The sequence below is a fragment of the Vanellus vanellus genome (genome assembly GCF_965231255.1).
Source record: "Vanellus vanellus genome assembly, chromosome: 5".
In the NCBI taxonomy this organism is placed as follows: Eukaryota; Metazoa; Chordata; class Aves; order Charadriiformes; family Charadriidae; genus Vanellus; species Vanellus vanellus.
The window spans coordinates 49,777,181-49,798,007 of NC_138910.1; the positions used below are offsets into that span (position 1 = coordinate 49,777,181).

A 20,827-nucleotide genomic window follows, 5' to 3' on the forward strand; every position below is an offset into this window, starting at 1 on the left:
TAACTCAGACAGAAAAAATGAGAACAGGCCAAGAAGGTGCAGAGGGAGCAGCACTTCAAAAATCATTCTCCACAGAGTTCATGTACAGGGTCTCACCCCAGTGCATGTCAAGAGTCAAAAAATGTGCAGCAAGAACAAAATCTCTTTCATTTCTTTAACTTTTAAAGAAAACATCTAGAAAGGCTTATGGTTGTCTCCAACTTATGCTTACAAAGCATCTACTTGGAGGAGTAGCGCACCAGATCTATCAAGCAAAATTTGCTTTTCAACACTTCTGACAGAATCCGTGCTGTACCTTTGAGGCAACTCTTCCCCTATGAAAGGGAAATCTAGGAAGGATTCACTGCAGCAGTGGCAAACAAGCTGCAGATTGATTCTCAGGTGTCAAATTCTAATACACACAGATCTTAAACAATGCCAACTTTAAAAAAGAAATAAAAATTTCCCTCTATTTTTTTAAGACTGCTATCATCGATGCGCACAAATCAAAGATGTTGGTCTCCTTCAGTTAAAGGCCCTCATAACAGCATTACAATTAAATAACTAATTTATCACTGAACAAAAGAAAAAAATCAAGTTATAGAGGAAATTATTGTTTTTAATAATAATAAAGTAGTAATGAAGAAAAATCAAAAGCAAGAGTTGCTGAGAAGGAGGCATATGTGAAAGCCCTGTTTCTAAAGGCAGAGAGGTCAGTAAGTCCCTCTGCATCAACCCAATTGTATGGACTCTGGGCGAGCTTGTTTTAAAAGCATAATGAGAAGGGGAGGGGGGGGAAACCCCAGCAAACACTGGATGAACTAGCATGGTTCACCAGCTCATCGGCAGTTAACATCCTTCCAGCAACTGCATACCTTACGTTCTCTACTTTGTATTTCTAGAGATTCTGCCTTGGTCACAGCTGCACAACCTTCACTGGTTAATTAAGCCTCTAGCACAAGCCCCAGGTAACCATCTTCAAAAATACCCCATACTGTAGTAGATTGGTCTGCATTCTGCTGACCTCTTTAGTCCCAACAGAAAATAAAAGGCCAGCAACTTTCAAGCAAAACAACGTATGCTGGACACTTACTTTTGTTATCCTCTTAAACTACCGCACCCGTTGCATTGCAAAGATTCTGTCACTCATAGTTTAAACTTAAATAATTTAAGCAAGCAGTCGCACACAAAGCTAGACTTCAGTTCCTAGCCACAATGGGAGAAATTGTTTTAAGAATGAAGTTTGCTGCACACCTTTTGACACTGCAATTCACAGCTACTCTCCAACCCTCATTCCTTGTTTACCCTTAAACTATACAAGGAAGCGGCCAGGTTGTTTCAGTCATTGAGAAATTAAGATGAGAAGGAAATACGCACTGGGTATGTAATAATACCAAAATAAAAGAAAAAACCTACTTCATTAAGATCATACAATTAATCAAACAGAGTATATATATAATATCTTTTTTTTTAAGCCCTGGGATCCAAGGCGTCCAAAGTTATTAAAATAAAGTTCATTCACAGAACAAAAACAAATTTAATTTGAATCGCTTGCAGATACTGCTAATTTTCATTTTTTTTAATTAAAAAATGCGTTAATGTGAACTATGTGCAGGATTTGTTTCTAGTAGTTGTGTTTGTGCACATTGCCTCTGGACCTGCTGCTCTGCTACTGCTGTTGCTCTTGGGTTTCTCCAATCACCTCTGGAAAAAAAATGTGATGGAAGCTACCAACACCCCAGCAAGAGAACATCTGGGGTATGCTGGCCTCACTTCATGGAGCAGACGTGGGCGTAACTCCTGCTCTCTGGGAGTCGTGGTTGTCTCCTCCTCCCTCAGGGTCCTCTGACAGGCTGAGAGATGCTGTCTTGTTTGACAAGAGGCCAATGTTCTCTTGTGTCAAGGCTGATCCATTCGGAACATCACTGCTGAAAGTTGAGAAGAAGGGGGGGTAAAGAGAAGTAATTACTGAGATTTTTCATTTATTTTAAGTAAAAGGACTTAAATATTTGTTGCCATAGCATCTCAATGAACAGTTGTGAACATATGTAAACATGCAAAGACCTGCCATGTACAATAAATAGGTTGTCTGGTATGCTGTAGGTACTTACCAGAAAATGAAGAACTAATAAAAGGCTAATTGAAAAACAACAAGACTATGTATTTTTATGGTTCTAGATTAGTTATATTTTGAAAAGTATTTCAGTATGTGCCGTAAGATGTCCAGGATGAATCTGTACAATGCACACATTCCAGAAGATGTAACGTATCTGGATTATTTATCTTAATTCTAACGGTGCAGCACAGAAGTCAAGGACAGGACTTCATCAGCAACTGAGCGACACATTTTCTGAATATATACCCAGATTCCAAACTGCTCACGTGAAGTTATGTAACCTTGACTTAGTGAAACATATGCAGCATTTGAGCTTTTCTGCTCCAAGTATTAGTCTGAATACACACAGATGCTTGCAGCCATCTGAAAATGGCTGCTGTGTAGATTTCCAGCATTCACAGCCAACATCTTATTTCAATCAACTATCAAATGTGAGTTTAAATCAATCCCAGCATCTACACAGATAAAAATTGCTGCCTACAAATAAAACTGAACTTAGTTGCAAAGTTACGTACCTTCCTAGACAACATCCACATCACAAACTTTCCTCTCACATTTGGAACATTTCTTTTCTTTGAAACTAAAACGGTAAAGATTTCTTTTATGGTTGTTGTTTATCTCCTGCTCCTTTCTACCAATCATCCAATATTGACAGAGGGACTCTTCTGGTTTTACAAGCATTGCAATTCTTCTGTTGCATTAATCGATATACAATCTCATTCCACTCACTTACTCATCATCTGAAGTGGCCCTTAATTCATGCTACTTTATAATTTTTGTAATTTTTTATAATATTTTTCTAGTAGATGCTTCCACAGAGACAATGAGAAGCAAGGGCTATTGTTCATATACCAGAGAGTGACCTTGATTAAGTCAGTCTCCTGTTATAAAAAGAAAGGTTGAAGACCCACGTTACCTGAATGTCAATGTGAGGTCCTCAGCCGGAACCTTGTTTTGTGGTTCTAATTGTCCATTTTCTGTCTGTTTAGTGGTGCCCAGTTTGTTTTTTATATCCAGTGATGACTGGCTCTCCTTTAAAAAAAAGGACAAAAGAAAAAATTCTTTAACATTGTGTTGAAAGAGTTTGAGACTTCATCCTTTGGGACCAATGACGAAGGCCTGTAAATTGGAGCCATACAGTGTAACCCACAAAAGCCATGAGACAAGAAAACAGACTCACTAAGATATGTTCATCCTCTCAGGACACACTATTTCCTGAAAGGAAGGGATGATTCTTGTAACAACAAGCAAAGACCATAGACTGTAACAGCACACAGACTTCTGAACACTAGCCTGTGCTTGCAGATGATGTTTTCTATGTCAAAGCAGTTTATAGAACTCATGGCACAGTGACCTTGGGCACTATCCACAGCTTTTAACAGCGCCACACTTCTTTTCAAATGGTGACAAAAAAACAGCAGAGTATTTTAAAGTGGCTAGAATTCAAATTCTTCATGAAGAAGAATCAAGAAACTTCTCAGGAGGTTTTGAAGAATAAAGAGGTGAAGAGGGAGATGGATGACTCCAGCTGTGGTCATCCAGCAGAGAGCATTTTTGCCAGGGTGAAAGGGCTGCAGCCAGCTACACAGCTCTCCACTCTACCTCTCTGCCTCCCACCCCCACAGCACTCACCATGCTCAGCTCACGGGTTCTCTTCCCAATTTCCCTTTCCACTTGGTGTAGCTCCAAGCTCAGCTGTTCACTTGAGATCATCCCAGACCACTTGGGAGGTGGGGGTGGGGGCTGTGGTTGGCCTGCCAGGGTAGTCGCCTCCCTCTGCAACAGCAGCCTGTTACTAACAGCCTAAATGCATAAAGCCAAGCACATACACAACTGAGCACACAACACACCAAGCACAGAAAGAGCTCTAGGCCATAATTCTAGAGTATTGCTTACTTGCAAAACCAAGGCCACTTCTCTCCTTGTTTAACAAAGTCCCAATTGCAATCACTTCCAATGCAAGTTTAAACATTTTTTTTTACATGCAGGCAAGTCTCTTCACTTTTAAGCAAGCAGTGTTAAATACCTTTTACTGTAATAAGTTTGCATGGGTTTTCCCCATACAGCTCTGGTTCTCAAAACTAAGATTAAGCACCTGAACAAAACCATTACTCTTGTGAGCTATTTGTTGAACAAAAGATAACAGCAGATAAGCAAATCTGCTGCTTTTTTTTTACAGTAGCATAATTTATCAAATTCTACAGTACAGCCAGTATTATTACTAAACCATGTAAAACATCTTGAGATGTGGACATCAGTGTGTAGCTCCCTACTGACCCAGATTAGGAAGCACAGGAAGAGAGAGGGACAAGTGACTACAGTCAGTCACAAGCTGCAAATTACTAGCAGCCAAGTAAAAGCAGTACTCATGTCAGCCACTCCAAAAATCTGCTAATACTCGGGAAACAGTTCCAAAAATGTGTGCTCTGCATTTAAACATGCTATCTACTACTCCATACAACCAAACATCTGACTGGTCTACAAGTAGAAATGTTTATTCATTTGAGAAGAAAGCAAAATAATCTAGTTCTTCATGCTGAGACTGAATTAAGTGATTGCTATGATCTTGCAACAGGTAAATCTGGAGTACCAGGTACCTCCTGGATTTTAAATATCTACTCGCAGCTTTGAAAACAAGAGATAAAGTTGAAAGCTGTTATTAATCAAAATAACCTATTAGTTCTGACAAATTCAAATTATGCCAAAAATCAAACCTCTAAACTCAACTATGCAGAATTTAACACTGACACAATCACAATAATAATGAGCAGGAGTGGCAGGCCACTTACGGTTTTGCAATTTTCCAATACTCTTCTATTATGGCAAAGGCAAACATGCAAGATTTAAAACATCTTCTCCTCTTGTTCCCAAACAAGAGCACAAGAACACAAGTTATGCTTCAAGTAACTAAGAAATGCATACTACTTGTAACTGCTGTGACTTAAAAATCGTAAGCACTTACAACTAATCTGCAATAACCCTCCTCTATAACATATGTTCTTAGGTAATGGTAGTTTCAGCAGAAGCCACTATCTACTACTTATAGCAATTCCTTCTGGGAAAACATTAATATGAATAGTTTTCTGATAATTATTTACTGATTTTCCCTAGGAGTAACTAAAGCTTTGCTAAAACAAATCTTTCATTATGCCTTGACACTTCTCCTTATGTGTCTCAAAATATAAACAAAGATTTCAGCTCATTAATTCTTTTACAAATGCATACTCCCATCTTTCCTCATGTTGCAAGCAACTACATTTCTTTTAAGTGAGAAAACATAAAATATTAAGTTTTAGTTTTTCAAGCTAAATCTTCTATCTTTATCAACTCCTGTGGCTTGTGCTATTTAGGAAGAAACAGGTACTACACAAAGCCAAACATGAAACAGATGAAGATCATCACTTTCTGTACATAAAACCAGACATTTTCAATGGCAGTAAAGCCAAGAGGAATAAGTAACTAACACCACAAGTTTGCCTCTGAGTTAACAGATGAACAGAGAGGGGGAGTAAGTAAGAGAAAGAATGAAAGCAAACATGAATGAGCAGAGTGTAGGTTCAAGTACGGTGTTGATTTGCACGTGACATTTCTGCTGCTAAGCAGAGAGTTTTACACTTGTACCATAGCCCTGATGCCTAGCATCACAGAATTAAGTACTGTTATTGAATATCATTACAGTCAGAGAAAGATCATCAACATATGAAAAGCAGCTTTACTAACTTCATCTCTCTCCATACCACCCCTCACTACTCTTCCAAATGTTGGTACCAACCTCTAGTCCTCGCATTTGTGTCTGCTGGCTAATCTGATGGTCTACTTGCTGCAGCTCCATGCGCAGCTGCTGCTCTCGTTCAGCTGAGGGCAACTGCTTCCCATGACCAGCCACATCTGACATGGACAGTCTCTCCCTTTGGGATCAGAAAAGCAAAAATAAGGAGATTTCCAAAAAGAGCTTTACTCAGCTGGCACAGAAAGAAATAGATAAAGACAATTTAGAAAAAGTCAAAGGAAAAATAAAGCAATCCTACCTGTCATTGAAACGTCCCTGAGAAGGTATATTTTGATGAGGAGAATATGGAGAGCCTCCCCAGCCACCATGAGTTCCATAAGGACTGTAGTCTGCCAGTGAACAGAAAGAAAACCATGTTGCATTACTACAAAAACATCCTTTAAGTAGTTCAGCCAACACACAGAACTGGACAGAAATTAGAGAATAACCATGAAGGTCAGCCCTCTAAGAGTGAGGGAGTCTAATGTTTCTTCTGCTGAAATGAACACAGAAATACATGTGACAAGTCTCATGTGCATAAGGCATGACTCTTCCTGCACATCCAACAAGATTTGCTACAGCCTTCCAGAGTCTGAGTTTGTGAAGAACTTCAGACACTTGGGGAGATGGGGACTCAAAAAAAAATTTAAAAATTAGAGCCACTATGAGAGCAATTATTTTAATTACTGAAGTTCCTAAAAGGCTTGAAAATTGATTGACATTTCTGAGATACCTAGTTAACACCAGTTTGCAGATTAAGCTTTCAGGGAAGCCACAGTTCTACCTGTGATAGAGTCTAGAAAATTATTGCCGGAATTAAGCAAATGAGTTTTTGTTTTGTTTCCAGCAGTTAACTCCTGAAAAAAATCTACACGGAAGTTTGGGGGAATATAATTAAGTCTTTTTTTAGGATTATTTAGTGCACTTCAAGGAGACCATCTTTTGGAGTAAGATATACAGCCACACTATACACGTGATTAGAAAATAGATGTGCAGAAAATAAACCACTCCTACTTTATTTGCTTTGCCAAACAGTACACAACAAAATGGCTGCATTAAGCTTGCAGCAGCAACTGCCCATAAAGTAGGAGCGCAGTACAGTACTTCGTTATGATGGTTTTGCATTATGTATTTGAGAAAGCAGCAACTTTCTGGATTCTACTACAATAGATTTAAAAGAAGCCTCACCTTAGAGGGACCAGCAGAACAAAATGACTTTTTCCAAACAGCAACAACAAATCACGAACACCTATACTATGTGTGCACAAACCTGTCCATGGAACAGAAATAGTGACAGCCTTTTTCCTCAGGCTTCACCATGTAGCCCTACCTAGAGTTATTTTTTGTGGCATAACATACATTTTGTCTATATTTCTGAGACAAGAAACAAGTTTACAGGAGCTGTCTTCAACTTACACTACACTGTAGCACTAAGGAAAATAGCAACATCCAGCAAAATCCAAGAGCACACATCATACCTGAAATGATTGATTTGGTGGTAGCTCCCTGAACCGCCATGGCCTGCATGGGACCAGAATTCTGGTACATCGCTTTGGAAGTACGAGAAATAGCCCCAAATCTTGACACAGTTGGTCGGTCTCCGAATGGAATGAGGTCATCATCACCACCAGTCTCTGCTGCTCTTCGTTGCATGTCTAATCGCTGTTCACGCATGGCTTTACTATCTACATTCTAGACAAGATATGGAAAAGGCAGTCAAAAACTTATTCAGTAACAAACAAAACCAGATTCCTTTTACAACAAGCTGGACCCGGTATAGTAAGTCTCTATTGTATTCTCTATTCCCTTCATCCTTCAACTAGTCTTCCTACTCTTCAGTTTATAATTCCACTGTTTGAATGGCCTAACTTAAAATGACCATTACTACCACCACTGTGAAATAGTTGCATAATTAGTTGCAAACAAATCCAAGGGAAGGGAGCAGCAGCAAGAGGAAATTAAGACAGAGAAAGTCTGATGGGACAGAAGGGAAAAAACCCTCCACGATAAAGTCAAACAAGAGATCAGTGGGCACCTCTGAGGAATACATACTCCTTCCAAACTCCAAATTAAATTTCTCTGAACCCCAGTATTAAGAACCGTATCATCTAACGGCCTGCAGATGACTCAAAATGGGAATTATTCAGTACAGCACTTACTTGGACACGTCTAGTATATCTTTTCAGGAACGTTTTTCATTAAGCAGTAGTACTGCTTTGAACATCCTGGTTTCTAAGTGAGCTTCAGACTCAAACACCTTAACAGGTCAGCACATGAACAGATAAAGTGTTCTTTCTCTACTCAAAGAACTTTGCTGATCAGTCACAAAGGAAAAGATGTGCACAGAAAACAAGCTCGATTTAGCAGGATAAGTCAATTTGACTTAACTTATTTAGAAAAAGAAACAAGAGATTATCATAAAGATTTTCAACAAGCTTTTCCTGAGATAAAGTTAGGCCAGTTATGGGAGAAATCACCTGGAGCAACCAACTTAAAACCACAAGTCAATGGGCTGTTTCCATGAATAAAAATAAGTTTTAAAAAAAGCTTCCTCAATATAAAAAAAAAAAAACAAAACAAAACAAAAAATAGTTGTCCCCCCCAATAATCACCACATCCAGATAAACACAAAAGAATAACAGAATTAACAGACTCGATTTAAAAGAAATGGGAAAAGTGCTTAGTTAAATGTGAAAGCTATCTGTTGGCTGCCAGAAAACGTAACACAGTAAGAATTGCCAAAAATCGAATTAAGACTTTGCTAGAAGTAGTAAAACAGTGCTGTGTACAGCAAAAAGAACAAGGTAAGTGGCGCTACTACAAAAAGAGGACTGGCTAAAGGCTAAAAACTTTGGTATGGTCCAAAATTAAAATAAAACTCTGCAAGCTTTCAATGAGGTTGAGGATTGCTAGAAACAGACAAGATAACATAGTTAAGGCAGCAATAAAGGGGTGAAAATGGCAGTCACAACTGAGTTGGAAGCTAAACTCAAGAAATGTAAGATGTTGAAATTGGAAGAGACATTAGACAGCATCTACTTTGGTATTCTGAAAAAATGACATTTTAATCTCAAGACTACAGGATGCTAATACCAATTTTAATTTATTTCCATTTACTGAGTGGAGGGAAAGAACACAGTAGTTGCAATGCCATCTGCATAAATCCAGCATTATGCACTCTCAGATGATACTATTCTTATCTTTGAAAAAAGGAATCTCTTATGAACAATAAAAAAGGAACAATTAATTCACTTGCCACCTGCAGTGAAGATCTGAGATTTTTTTCCTGTGAGGAGACAAAAATTGAAGAGCAGCAGAGATCCTATTGCCTTATCTGGAAACTAGCTCTGGGCAGAACACTTTGTTCAGCAATGAAAAAGGAGGCTGCTTCTCCAGAACCCTATTACTTCTCTTAATTGAGTACCAGTTGGTTTGCACAGTTTTATAGCAGCAGGGATGAAAGACATAAGCTATTTGTTGGTTAAACACTGCAACCTGGACAGCAACAAGCCAATTCTGAGTAATCTCAGTACTATCCCAGTCAAACATGACAGCACTATGACTCAAGGCAAACACACCGTGCAGAACAGAGAGCAAAAGGACATGTAAAAAACCCAAAGCTGTAGACGAAACGCCTTTTATTGCTCTGCTTTTTCTGGGAGAAAGCCTCCTTTTTGCTCCCACTTAACACAGTGCCTTCGAGGTCTTATGGGAAAGCAATTCAGTGGACAGAAACCAGACACATTTAATTCCAGTGAGGCAGAGAGGAAACAGGGAAGCATGCTTGTGGGTAAAGAGAAAAAGGTGGACAGAAAAATCCTATGATTTAGTTAAGTGGTTGCAACAGGTGAGCACCTGTCCACAGAAGAATAAATTCTGGACAGAAATTTCTTCCCCCTCCCCTTATTGGCCAAAGAAAGGTGACACTGACAATATATAAACAAAAGATAGAATACTTTTGGCAAATGGGAGGTGAAAGAGAAAACCAGATGCATCTCTAAAATAGTCCCTCAGACTAAACAGTCCTTTCTCTTGAAGACTTGAATGTCTTCCTACTTGCATGGGCTACCAGCATACTTCTTGCTGTTGAGCGATGCTTAAAAGTTAGGAAGAAACAGAATAGTGGTGGTATTTCAGAATCCTATTTCTTTACTTCTACATGCATAACTCCCAATAATGACACCCTAGCAGCCCCTTCTTTTTGCAAAACTGACCCAGCAAAAATGCAGCAGCACGAAATAAGATCAGTCAGACACTCATGGCTTCAGTGAAGGATTGAATAAATACAGCAGAGTTAGAAATTGCCCTCAAGAAGAATCAGCCTAGTATTATGTTATGACTATGCTTCTCTCAAAAAGCTTCATGCAAGCTTTGGGCATTCTTGTGTCTCAAATCACAGAGTCCTTCAAGTAAAAACCAGTAACACTACTAACAGCGGTCACAATCACCTTAAAAGGATTAATAGCACAAAGTTAAGTTACAGCACCTCCTTCTGACAGAAAGTAGTACAGGAAGCAACAGACAGACATGTTTAATGAACAAGCTGCCAGTAGAGTCTTTTGGATTTCAAGTAAGTGTAGAGAATCATGGCAAAAATATCTCTTGATATCCATGGCTTTAGTGCAGAGCGGTTAGCCTGTATCTATACCCAAAGTTTCAAAACAGCTACACAGATGTAGGATTGTTCATAACTGAAAATAAAGCACTCCGCACACTTGCAAATGCATTCTTTGAATGCAATGCACTTTTGAGCTTAAATAGAAGCACTGCCATATTCCTGAAAAGCACAGAGTCCTTCCCAACCCACAGAAGTATTAACTTTTCTGAGTTCCCCTAATCCCTACGTACCGCCATCTCCACACTCCTTGCTGCCACAACATCTTTGGGTTTTGCATCTTTGGTTCCAATGTAGGAGCCGATGGTGTCACAGGACCAGGGAGAGTACTGGCTGTAGTCATTTCCTTTGTATTTCCCAGCTACCTTCAGGTCTTCATCCAAGTACTGTACAAAAACAAAAATCTGGTTCTGTAAGTGAAGGGAAGAAGCAGCTTCACAGTTACCACTACTTAGTTCAACAGCAGTGAACTTGAAGAAAAACACCACCAGAATTATTTTATCAGATACATCATCATTTGGAATTGGGCCACGGCAAGCATGAAATTCTCACGGCAAGCATGTAAAATTCTGATCACCAGGCTACACTCCCAGTGCTGACTGTTCTCTTGGCCAGTATGAAAGTGATATTTTGACCTTGGTTAAAAAAATAAACCTCTATCGAGCTGTTACTTAACTCTAAACATGTCAGGAGCAAATGAAGCAAAGTCCAGTGACCATGAAGACCGACTACTTCAATTAATAATGGCTCAAAACTATTTCTCTTGGTTGCACCAAAAGTAGATAGCTTAGGATCAGTGGTAGATCAGAGAATCAACAGCCAATCAAGATACTGGAGACTGCAGTAAAAGGGCTTCCCACCTGGACCACAAAATCTACGTCCGCAACACTTGCCAACACTGCACTGTTCTAATTTTCTTGTTGTCTTCACCTATCAGCACACACAAACTCTGAAGTATTTTCTAAACATGACAGTAAGTCACATTTTTGTCAAAATATGCTTACCTCCTCTGAATGAAAAGGATGAGGCAAGGTTGGTGATGGTGCAAAAGGAGGTGGAGAAATCACCTTCCTCTCTTCTAGCTGGGCCATGATCTCTTTCCTTCGCCGGTGAAGTTCGTCCAGGCTAGGATGAGGCTGAAATGAAGACAGAAATATGTTATGCATCTTCTGAAGCGCTAAGGGACAGAACTAGTAATTTCAAAAATGTTGTTTACTCACACAAAATATGGCAATCATATACTGCGTGAAAAGGAAAATGCAGTGAATAGTCAGTATCATTACAACAATAGGTCACGATCACTTTCTTAAAGTCTATCTGTAAACTTTCATGTTTAATATAGGATATATATGTTCCCACACTAGCCAGAGTGTTAGTTCAATGCACCCCAAAGGCAGGGAATGTTATTTGCCTAAAACTGATTAGATCCTCAACTACCACAGTGTTTCTAACTTTAAAACTACTAATCTTTTAGCTCGCAGGTAGCTCAACATGACTCTGTTCCAACTTGGCATAGTTTCCACTGGAACATGTTGCAACGTGGCAAGTCCCCATTGCAGTCATACAGGGTAAGTGGTAGAACTCTACGTATCATAACCTAGTCACAGTTCTTTTGCATTTATTATTAATTTTGCATAAAATTAAATATCCCACAAATGTCTCAAAACTGAAATCTATAAGCTATGTTAAAAATGCTTCCTGGACTCAGCAATACAATTCAGAACCTTTAATGTGAATGACAGCTACATAAGTCCAACTGCTCTACAGGACTCAATTCCAGCTGGTGATTTACCAAAACAAGTTTGTACACTTCTCCTAGGAAGACTCTCCAGTTAGCAATCTTAAAGCAGAGGAAAATTTGGAAGAGCAGAACTTTTAGTTCCTTTATCAAGGGATGTATTTATATATTTATTTATATTTATTTATTTATTTAGGCACAGAGATGGTCAGTCACAGATGGCCAGTACAAGAACACACACATAACCATTTGCACACACTGGATTTAATCTGCACTAGACAGACAGTGGTCCTCTCCAGCCTAATCTTTACTGGAGAAGTTGGGGCAGTATGAGACTTCCAAAATGAGTTACAATGCTTTTCTGCTTTGAGCACTAAGTATCAGTCTGCTTTTCTACATATTAACATCATTACAATTGCAGAGCTGACCAGTAACTAAAGTGCCTTCCAGTTTTTGAACAGCTTCGTCAAATGTACCTCTTAAAGTTCAAACTTCTAATTCCTTACAAAAACCATCACCTTACTGCAAAAAAAAAAAAAAAAAAAAATCAACTTCTCAAGTAGTTTATATTTTCTCTCTCAACTACAAAAATGCAATATAAAACCCATACCCTGTGGCACGAAGGTCTAATCTGACTGAGATGTGGAGCCACCGGGCAATAACCCTCTGTTTGCTGGTATCTGTCTCTGGATTCAGGTACGTAGGAAGGTACAGCTGCTTGTGGAATTTCAATAGGTACAGGGCTTCCTCGGACAATCTCCTCTCGCTGATATGGCTGGACAGGGGGATATACCCGACGGCTGTCGTAGTGTGGTGGGTAAATGGGTTGTCCCATAGGAGGATATTGCTGGGGCTGCGTGTACTGTGGGCTCACCACACGATCCTGAAGGTAGGGTGGGTAATGGTCTAAATAAGGTGGACCAGGTTCAGGAGCTGATGGAGGAGGTCGGACAAAGCGAGACATGGATTGAGGAGGATAGTAAACTCCTGAAAAAAGGAAAGAGGAAAAAGAACAAACAAAATACAGAAAGTGATTATCACAACTGTTCACAAAAACAAATCGTTTCAAATACCCCAGTCTACAAGTATCACGAAGAGAAAGGTATAAATTAACTCATATTTGTTGTTTGCCCCCACTGTCTAACTGATATTTCTGCTCAAAAATTAACCACAGAAAACCTTGAAGAAGCAAAAGTTGATCCAAAGCTCAAGTGACACAGTTTAATTATTTAAATAAGATACCAGCAAGGTGTAAAGGTTACAGTAGCTGGAGAAGAGGTGGTGAGACTGAGACCACCACCTGTACCCCAGAAGTCCTGCTAGCATACCAAGTAGAAATAATTCACTAGAATGTCTCTGCAGATTGATATGAATGCTTTTAGCTAGACAAGACCTAAAAAGTAAACTGAAGATTAGCCTGTACACTTTTATCCACACAGCTAAAATTCAATTTGTCCCAACATATCAGAGCCACTGCCTGTGTAAAGAAACTTGGATTAATTAGAATTTAAAGATATCTTTAGATATGTTCTACCTCTTGAACAGTAGAAGGAAATTTCAGTACTGGGAATCACCAAAGAGTATTAAGATCACACCTCCTAGTTACGTGAAGATTGTAGTAACCTATTTGGGATCTCTGGATAATTTAAAAATATGCATGAATATGTGCACATCATTAACAACATGTGCATTTGGTAGACAACTCAGATCTTCATTTGCACACAATAATCAAATATAAGCTTTTTTCTCCCTTCAAAACGCTCTGCAACTTTTTCAAAAGTGGTTTCCTCCTTCCCCCCTTTCCTTTCTACACCTTTTTCTTCTTTCCACTTCTTCCAGTCTTTCATTCCTCATTTTTCTTTCATATTCACTTTGTCATTTCTCTCTCCAATCTTATGTTGCAAAAGAATCATTCCCTATCTTTATATATAGCCATTCCTTTGCTTTTTAATCCCCTTCAATGTGATCTTTCTCCACTCGGTCTCTTTATACTTAGAACTTCTCCTCTTACTTCCTTTTTATGATGTTTTCTTTTTTGTGCAGAGCCCTTCTCTAATTTAACTTGTCTCTACCTATCATATGAATGTGTGGCATTTCTGAAACACCCATACACTTTTCATTAATGATGTAAGTGCTTTCACCCCTCAAGCATAAACCCCTCTGCTGGTTAAACTTTATTTCAACTTTCCCTGAGTCAAACTGAATTAAGGTTTACCATATTAGATCCCTTATCTAGCAGAGTTAGGAAGAACTGAAGAAAGAACGATTTGCTACACTGGATGGGTATAAATCTCTCTTTTCACTTGCATTAAAATCCTCAGTCAAGACATAAAAAGCCTGCCAACTTCCATTCTATTATGCCATCACCACACTAGTGCCTATAGTCCACATGATACGCAAGACAACTCCAACTTAAGAGCTCAAGTAAACACCAGAATGGGAAGAAAGAATAAAATCAGTATGAAGATGAAAGATAGAGAGCTTGGTCTCAAACTTACCTTGTTGGTAGGGTGCTGGTTCAAATGGTGGGGCAGCTCCTCGAGGATCTTGATAAAACATATCTGCTTGCTGAGTATTATACAATTGAGACCCTCGTGGTACCATTTGCAACTGCTTGGTGACAGACACTGAAGGCAGATCCGCTGGTGCCCGAGCGGGCACAGGATGAGGGTTCACTGGTAAGGCAGAAATAGAGCTCTTGGGCACAGACTCCATTCTAAAAAGCAGAAAAATGGTACTGCTTATTAAGGCCTGATATAGCAGACTGTACTTTAAAACACTGTTCTTTGTCTATATTCCACCTTCTAAAGGCTTATATCACTTTCTCCAATTAAAATATAAGGAAACAGGGAAGTAAAGCAGTTTGGAGTTTCAGCTTTAGTTTTCTACTCTACTGTTTAATTACTTCAAAACAAAAAGACAACCTGTCCTGTTTCTCTTCTAGAGAATGGGTTTACTTTGTTTCTACTGCATGTTTACACACATGACATGTTGAACAACAGTTAGGAAGACCCGTACAAGTCAGGAGGGGATCCAGGGGCACTGCTACTCAGATGGTCCATCTTCCCTGGCTTCAGAGCAGTTTCATAACCGGAGTCTGTCCCTCGAGAAATAAGTTGCGTCACCGTGCTGCCTGTTGACACAATTCCATTTGGCAGAGCAGAAGTTTTCCTATTGGGCAAGTCCACTCCCCCTTCCTCCGAGAGGATTGCTCCTGAAGGTAGGCCCACCTCATTCAGCTGGCCCAGGGAGGCACTCAGGGGTCTTCTGGGAACCAGACGCTTGTTCATTTTACGGAATCTTCAGGAAAAAAGAAACCACACATCAAAAATTGAAAGAAAAAAAATAAAAGGAGTTGCATTTTCAGGATTTTTCAAACACAGATGCTACCAAAAGCTTCAAGTTTGAATTAAAGTTTCCTAAGGGCTTGTGAGAAATTTATTATGAATACCTGTTAAGACTACAGCTTCACTGCTATTTGAACTGTTCAGAAGAACGAGGGTGGATTTTTAATGACAAGTACACCAAGAATTCATAGCTAAACTTCACATGGCAAGTTTAGAAGTCTTATTTCCTGTACATATATGCATTTCAACTGTACAGAAGAAAACCATAACCAAACATCACATAAAAACACTACCTATAGTAACAGCAGCTTGAGAATAAAAATCAGACTATTCAAGTCTATTTTATTCAGAGAAGAAAATAATAGCAGAAAATTAAAGTGACAGAAGATGAACAGATTCCCTTTTACATCATTTGTCCAACAATAAGACGATGAAGGATTGGCTTGTCATGAGAATCATAGCACAGACTGAGTTGGAAGGGACTTTTAAAAGGCCATCTAGTCCAAACTCTCTGCAATAAGCACGGGCTTCAATTAGATCAGGTTGCTTAAAGCCCCATCCATAGCTGTGATAGCTTTAAAACACAGTTGTTAAGATTTATACTACTTTTACTATACCAATATGTAGCTTACACTGTTTGCATTATTTGATAAATTAAGTGACTACAGAGATAAAAACTCTATGAACACCCTGTAATTCCAAAAATTTAACTGCTTCTGATAAGTCTGGACAAACATGAGCCTTTTAATGAACTGTTCCACAAAAACCAGGAGACTGATGGTACTGGAGTTGAAGGTCCTCCACTAAACATCCTGCCATTTAGCTTAGATACCAGAATGCAAGTATGAGGGTGTATTTGTAGGCCTGAGTGGTCCTGCTGTTTATATTGCGGAACAAGAGGCCCTTTCCTACGTAAGAAGGTTTCAACAGGGTTGAAGCCAACACTTTCATATCATATCTAACAAGCAAATTGAGTTGGTAACACAGACTAGGAAGGTACACACATTCTTGTAGAAAATAAAAAGGGGGCAGTTATACCCTATTACTCAATCTTCAGATTATGTTTGCCCACATGCACAGCATTAACAGCAACGCAACAGAGGAAAAAAAGGGGTTTTGTTGCTGCAGGTTTTCGATGTTGTGGTCATTTTGTTTTTCAGACGTGCAGACAAAGTGTAATATTGCCATATAGACTTGACCTGTTCATGTGTAAGAGTTCATTGATTATCTTCTAGCCACGCTCCTAACTCTCCATCAACACCTCAGTTTCCTGGCTGGATTAATCTTTACCCACATAATCAAACTATAAATTCAAGCTACATATTGTTGACGGTGGGCATCATTCAGAAAGCATTAAAAGGGAATAAACAAGCCAGGCTACCACCACAGTAGCAGCATCTGAGTAGGGACAGACTACAACTTCTTAAACCTATGCTGCTCAGAAGTCTTTCTGGCATCTCATGTCAGCCATGCAAGTCAGCCAGACACATGAAGGCAGGCTGAACTTACTGCTTTACCTTGATGTACTGTTCAATATCCAAAATAGCTTCTCCCTGCAAAGCACCAGCAGGATGTCAGGAAATCACTGCCATGTTCTCCCTGCCAATTACTTCTAGACATCTGCCTCCCATCAGGTCTCTTAGAGGTACAGTGTCTGATGGCTCCTGACCCTCAAGGCTTGCACACAAATTGAAGATGAGAAGGGACTGGCCATCCCTGCCCATTCATCTAGAACACAACAGTACACTCAAGAGAGACAGGTGCACAGGTATAGACACCTACCCAATCAAAGGTGACAGGAAGAGTTTATATAGCACGCTCCATGATAAAATACTTGGAAAGAATAAAAGCTGTGCAGAGCTGCCCTCTGGATTTTTTCTGAACAATTTTATGAATCTTTGTTGCAGTCTGCACACATGCAGGACATAAAAATAATGCTTACCTACACACACTAGGTCTTTGTCCCTTGCCAAGAGGGGAATCACTTGATGTTTAACCAAGTCTAGATTATGATTTGCTGAGGCATTACCACATACCGCCCCATAACCTTCCTGCAAACTTTAAGCTATATATAGACATAGAGGAACTACATAGCAACAACAATGCATATTATTCATACTAAACATTTTTAAAAGGAGGAACACTAATGGAATATCTACTCAAAGGAATTAAGCAAAGATAAAAGGTACAAGGAAGAATTAGAACTCAAAGTTCCTCAGCCACCTACAGAAACTGCTGCAACCTGAAATAGAACAAGCATATACTTCACCCCATAACAACATTATTACTAAGGCATACAAACCAGTCTGGATAAAATACACCTCTTCCACCTACAAAGCTGACAAACTGTCCTTCTTGATACACACAACTAGTTCAGAGAGTTGGCAATTGCTAATACTGACTTACCACCTTCATTAACCATCCAAACCAGCACTACCAATCTCCATTTTCTTAACACCATGACAAAAGGGGGAAAAGCCCAACTGTTTCTGCAGAACATAAGTATCAAAGCCTTACTCTCTGTTCATTTGAATAACTGCCTTTGTCATTCTAACGCCACATGCTTCGCTCTTTTTTTCTTCCTGTTTTGCCCATGCACTGCATGCTGGCTATACAGCCAGCTGTTATATCATATACATACAAGTGTTATATCAATGCCTCACATTTTGGATTTAAAAAAAAAAAAAAAAGACTGCATACCATTTCCAAATCTTTGGAGTTTTCTTCTGATTAAAAAAGCACCGTTTAAAGAAGTGAATGATTTCAGCCCAAAAGCTAAGTAAGAAGTTATATACACTGCATAAAATACATTGTATTTCTTTTAACTCTTAAATAATCCATTTTACTTCAAAAAACAGTAAAATGACCTTCAGAACAGCAGCAGTTTGCTCTTGGATAACTGGGTGCCCCCTCTACATCTATAATGAATGTAACTTATTTGCAACAGACTTCATATGACCACCATTTTTTAACTCTTGAACAATAACTACTTTTAGGTTTCTGTATGTCAGAATTGTTCTGACATGTTCTGTATGTTTCTTTATGTATGTCTGTCAAAGAATTTCACAGAATAACTGTTGCAGAAAGAAAACTTGCAATGCTCGTTTTTAGTTCTCTGGATAGCCCTAGCAGTGCAGAATAACTAGAGAACCCCTACATCTGGAAAACTGCCAGCAACATACTTTTCATACCTGAATATAAAGGCAAGATGAGAAATACACACAAATAAACCACCATAATGGATGCAGTCAAACAGCATGTTCAGTCACACTTAAGAAATGAGAAAATCAGCCCACCTCAAAAATATCAAACAACAGTTGTGTAAACAAAACTTTCAGAGCTGCATTACTGTTGAACAAAGCAAAACATCCTACATTTAAGAACAGTTTGAAAATCTAAGAGATGACTGTTACAAGGTTTTCAAAATGTTTCCTGCTAACGTAACAGACAAGTTATGCCTCCTCTCCCTATTCGTAGATAATATAAATAACTTATGGGTAAGATGAAACAAAGACTGGACTGATTTCTACCATAAGAGGTACACTTACTTTTCTAGCTCCTCCTGTGAATGTGCAAAGGTGCAGCTGGCCCCTCGGGGGCATCCTCCTCTCTGTTTCATGTCTCGGCACATATATGTCTTGTACTTGCTGTGCTGAGGAGGCTGACAAGGTTGAAGAAAACAGGTGAGATACCTGAATATAAGCGCACCTAACAAAGAGTTGAACATATCCTCTTATTAAAGGCCTGATGTTTGACTGTTGATAAGTCCCTCAATTTAAATGTTCCAGAAGTACCTAATGTGAAATAAATGGCTGGAGAAGTATTCGTGGTTTGGTCATTCAACAGAACTAATAGATACAAGAGGAGATATTTTGACAACTAAGTCGCTATCAGGTTTTTAAAACATTTATTCAAATTCCTTACTGAAGCTTGATTGGAACACAGCTGACAGGAAACAGTTAAATGGACAAAACTGATATAGGCTGAAAAACACAACCATGCTTAATCAGAAATTGCCAGATATTCACCAAGCTTTGTGGCAGATTGAAAATAAATACAACTTAGTTACTTTTCCCTTGCTTTCTGTTAGCTCAAAATGGCACTTGAGTATCCCTTCGATCTCTGTGAGAGTTATTTTTCATCAAGTTCTTTACTCCCCTTTGAACTAAAAATCTCTTTGCTATCTATGATAATTATTTCCATCAATGGTTGAGGATGCAATCTTACTCCTACACAGATCAGCAGGGTTGTCTTCAAATCAGAGGCATGTCAAATTATTTGACACAGATCAGCAGGGTTGTCTTCTGTATTTTTCTTACTTAGGTTTCCCAAGAAACAACTTACTGCAGTCTTGCTGTCTGCATGTACGCCCATTTGCCAGTCTCCCTAAATACACTGACAGAAAGCCAGAGGTGGTCTCAAAGACATTTAAGTTCCTACAGTTTTTATGGCAGAATTAAATCAGAGGCAGAAATACCCTATCAAAGTTCCCATCGAGGGAAAGGTCTGTAAAAGTAAACCCTTGCTTTCTGAGAAACTCAGCCAAAAGATGTAAATCCATAAGAAGCCATCTGCAAACCGATTTTTTTTTTTTTTTGGCCATCTACTGAAGCAAAAACAGGATTTAGGCAGGGTGTACGTAAGCTGCACAGCCCTCTACTGGTCACTGCTGTCAGCCAGCAAAACTCTGCCCAATACTCAGCAGTTGTTCCCTTTCCCACTTGGGGGGCTTTGGGTTCCCTTCCAAGCAGCAGAGCATATACTAGGTCTAGGCAATGGTCTTGCCAGAACAAACCCCTTCACTGTTTTTCCTACCCCAATTACCACTTGTGTATTCCTACTGCTTTTTCTTTTGCTGGTAACACTGCTCATTAGGCATCGCAGTTAATGCAAAAAGGTAGAACAGCAGAAATAATTCACTCTAATTTTACTTTTTTTTTTTTTTTTTTTTTTTTGGCAGAGAGAATTTTTATACTAGTTCAGCTCCCTGAACCAGCTCTCCAAGAGGATGAGCGTCAAAGCAAGGGAGGGAGTGGGAATGCGTGACAGGCAGTTCTGTCTTTCAGCACCAGCAAGCATTTATATCAACTTAGCCATACAATGAAATGAGATCAAAGGAACATGTGATAAGATAACTATGAGATAAGTTAATATATATATTTGGCAACACCATTTCATTTCTGAAACAAAACGTTTTGTTTCAGGACCTTGGATGATACCTTTATATGAAGTCTTCCCAAACTTTAAACTTCACAGACCATTA

At 39.1% G+C, this 20,827-nt stretch overlaps 1 protein-coding gene across 4 annotated transcripts in view; it reads right to left on the reverse strand.

The window, feature by feature from the left end:
- Positions 1 to 1,332: 1,332 nt before the first annotated feature.
- Positions 1,333 to 20,827, reverse strand: part of RC3H1 (ring finger and CCCH-type domains 1) — a 36,173-nt gene continuing 16,678 nt past the window's right edge. The window contains exons 8-19 of one of the 4 annotated variants that reach the window (XM_082484509.1): positions 19,113 to 19,225; positions 15,236 to 15,517; positions 14,716 to 14,933; positions 12,828 to 13,204; positions 11,484 to 11,615; positions 10,713 to 10,865; positions 7,343 to 7,556; positions 6,124 to 6,214; positions 5,868 to 6,003; positions 3,728 to 3,898; positions 3,012 to 3,127; positions 1,333 to 1,907 (exon numbers count right to left, since the gene is read on the reverse strand). In XM_082484509.1, coding sequence (XP_082340635.1) covers positions 1,754 to 1,907; positions 3,012 to 3,127; positions 3,728 to 3,898; positions 5,868 to 6,003; positions 6,124 to 6,214; positions 7,343 to 7,556; positions 10,713 to 10,865; positions 11,484 to 11,615; positions 12,828 to 13,204; positions 14,716 to 14,933; positions 15,236 to 15,517; positions 19,113 to 19,225 — 2,157 coding nt within the window. In that variant the 3' untranslated portion in view covers positions 1,333 to 1,753. Of the gene's footprint in view, positions 1,908 to 3,011; positions 3,128 to 3,727; positions 3,899 to 5,867; positions 6,004 to 6,123; positions 6,215 to 7,342; positions 7,557 to 10,712; positions 10,866 to 11,483; positions 11,649 to 12,827; positions 13,205 to 14,715; positions 14,934 to 15,235; positions 15,518 to 19,112; positions 19,226 to 20,827 lie in introns of all 4 variants that reach the window. The other 3 variants (XM_082484512.1, XM_082484511.1, XM_082484510.1) reach the window with 3 other exon arrangements.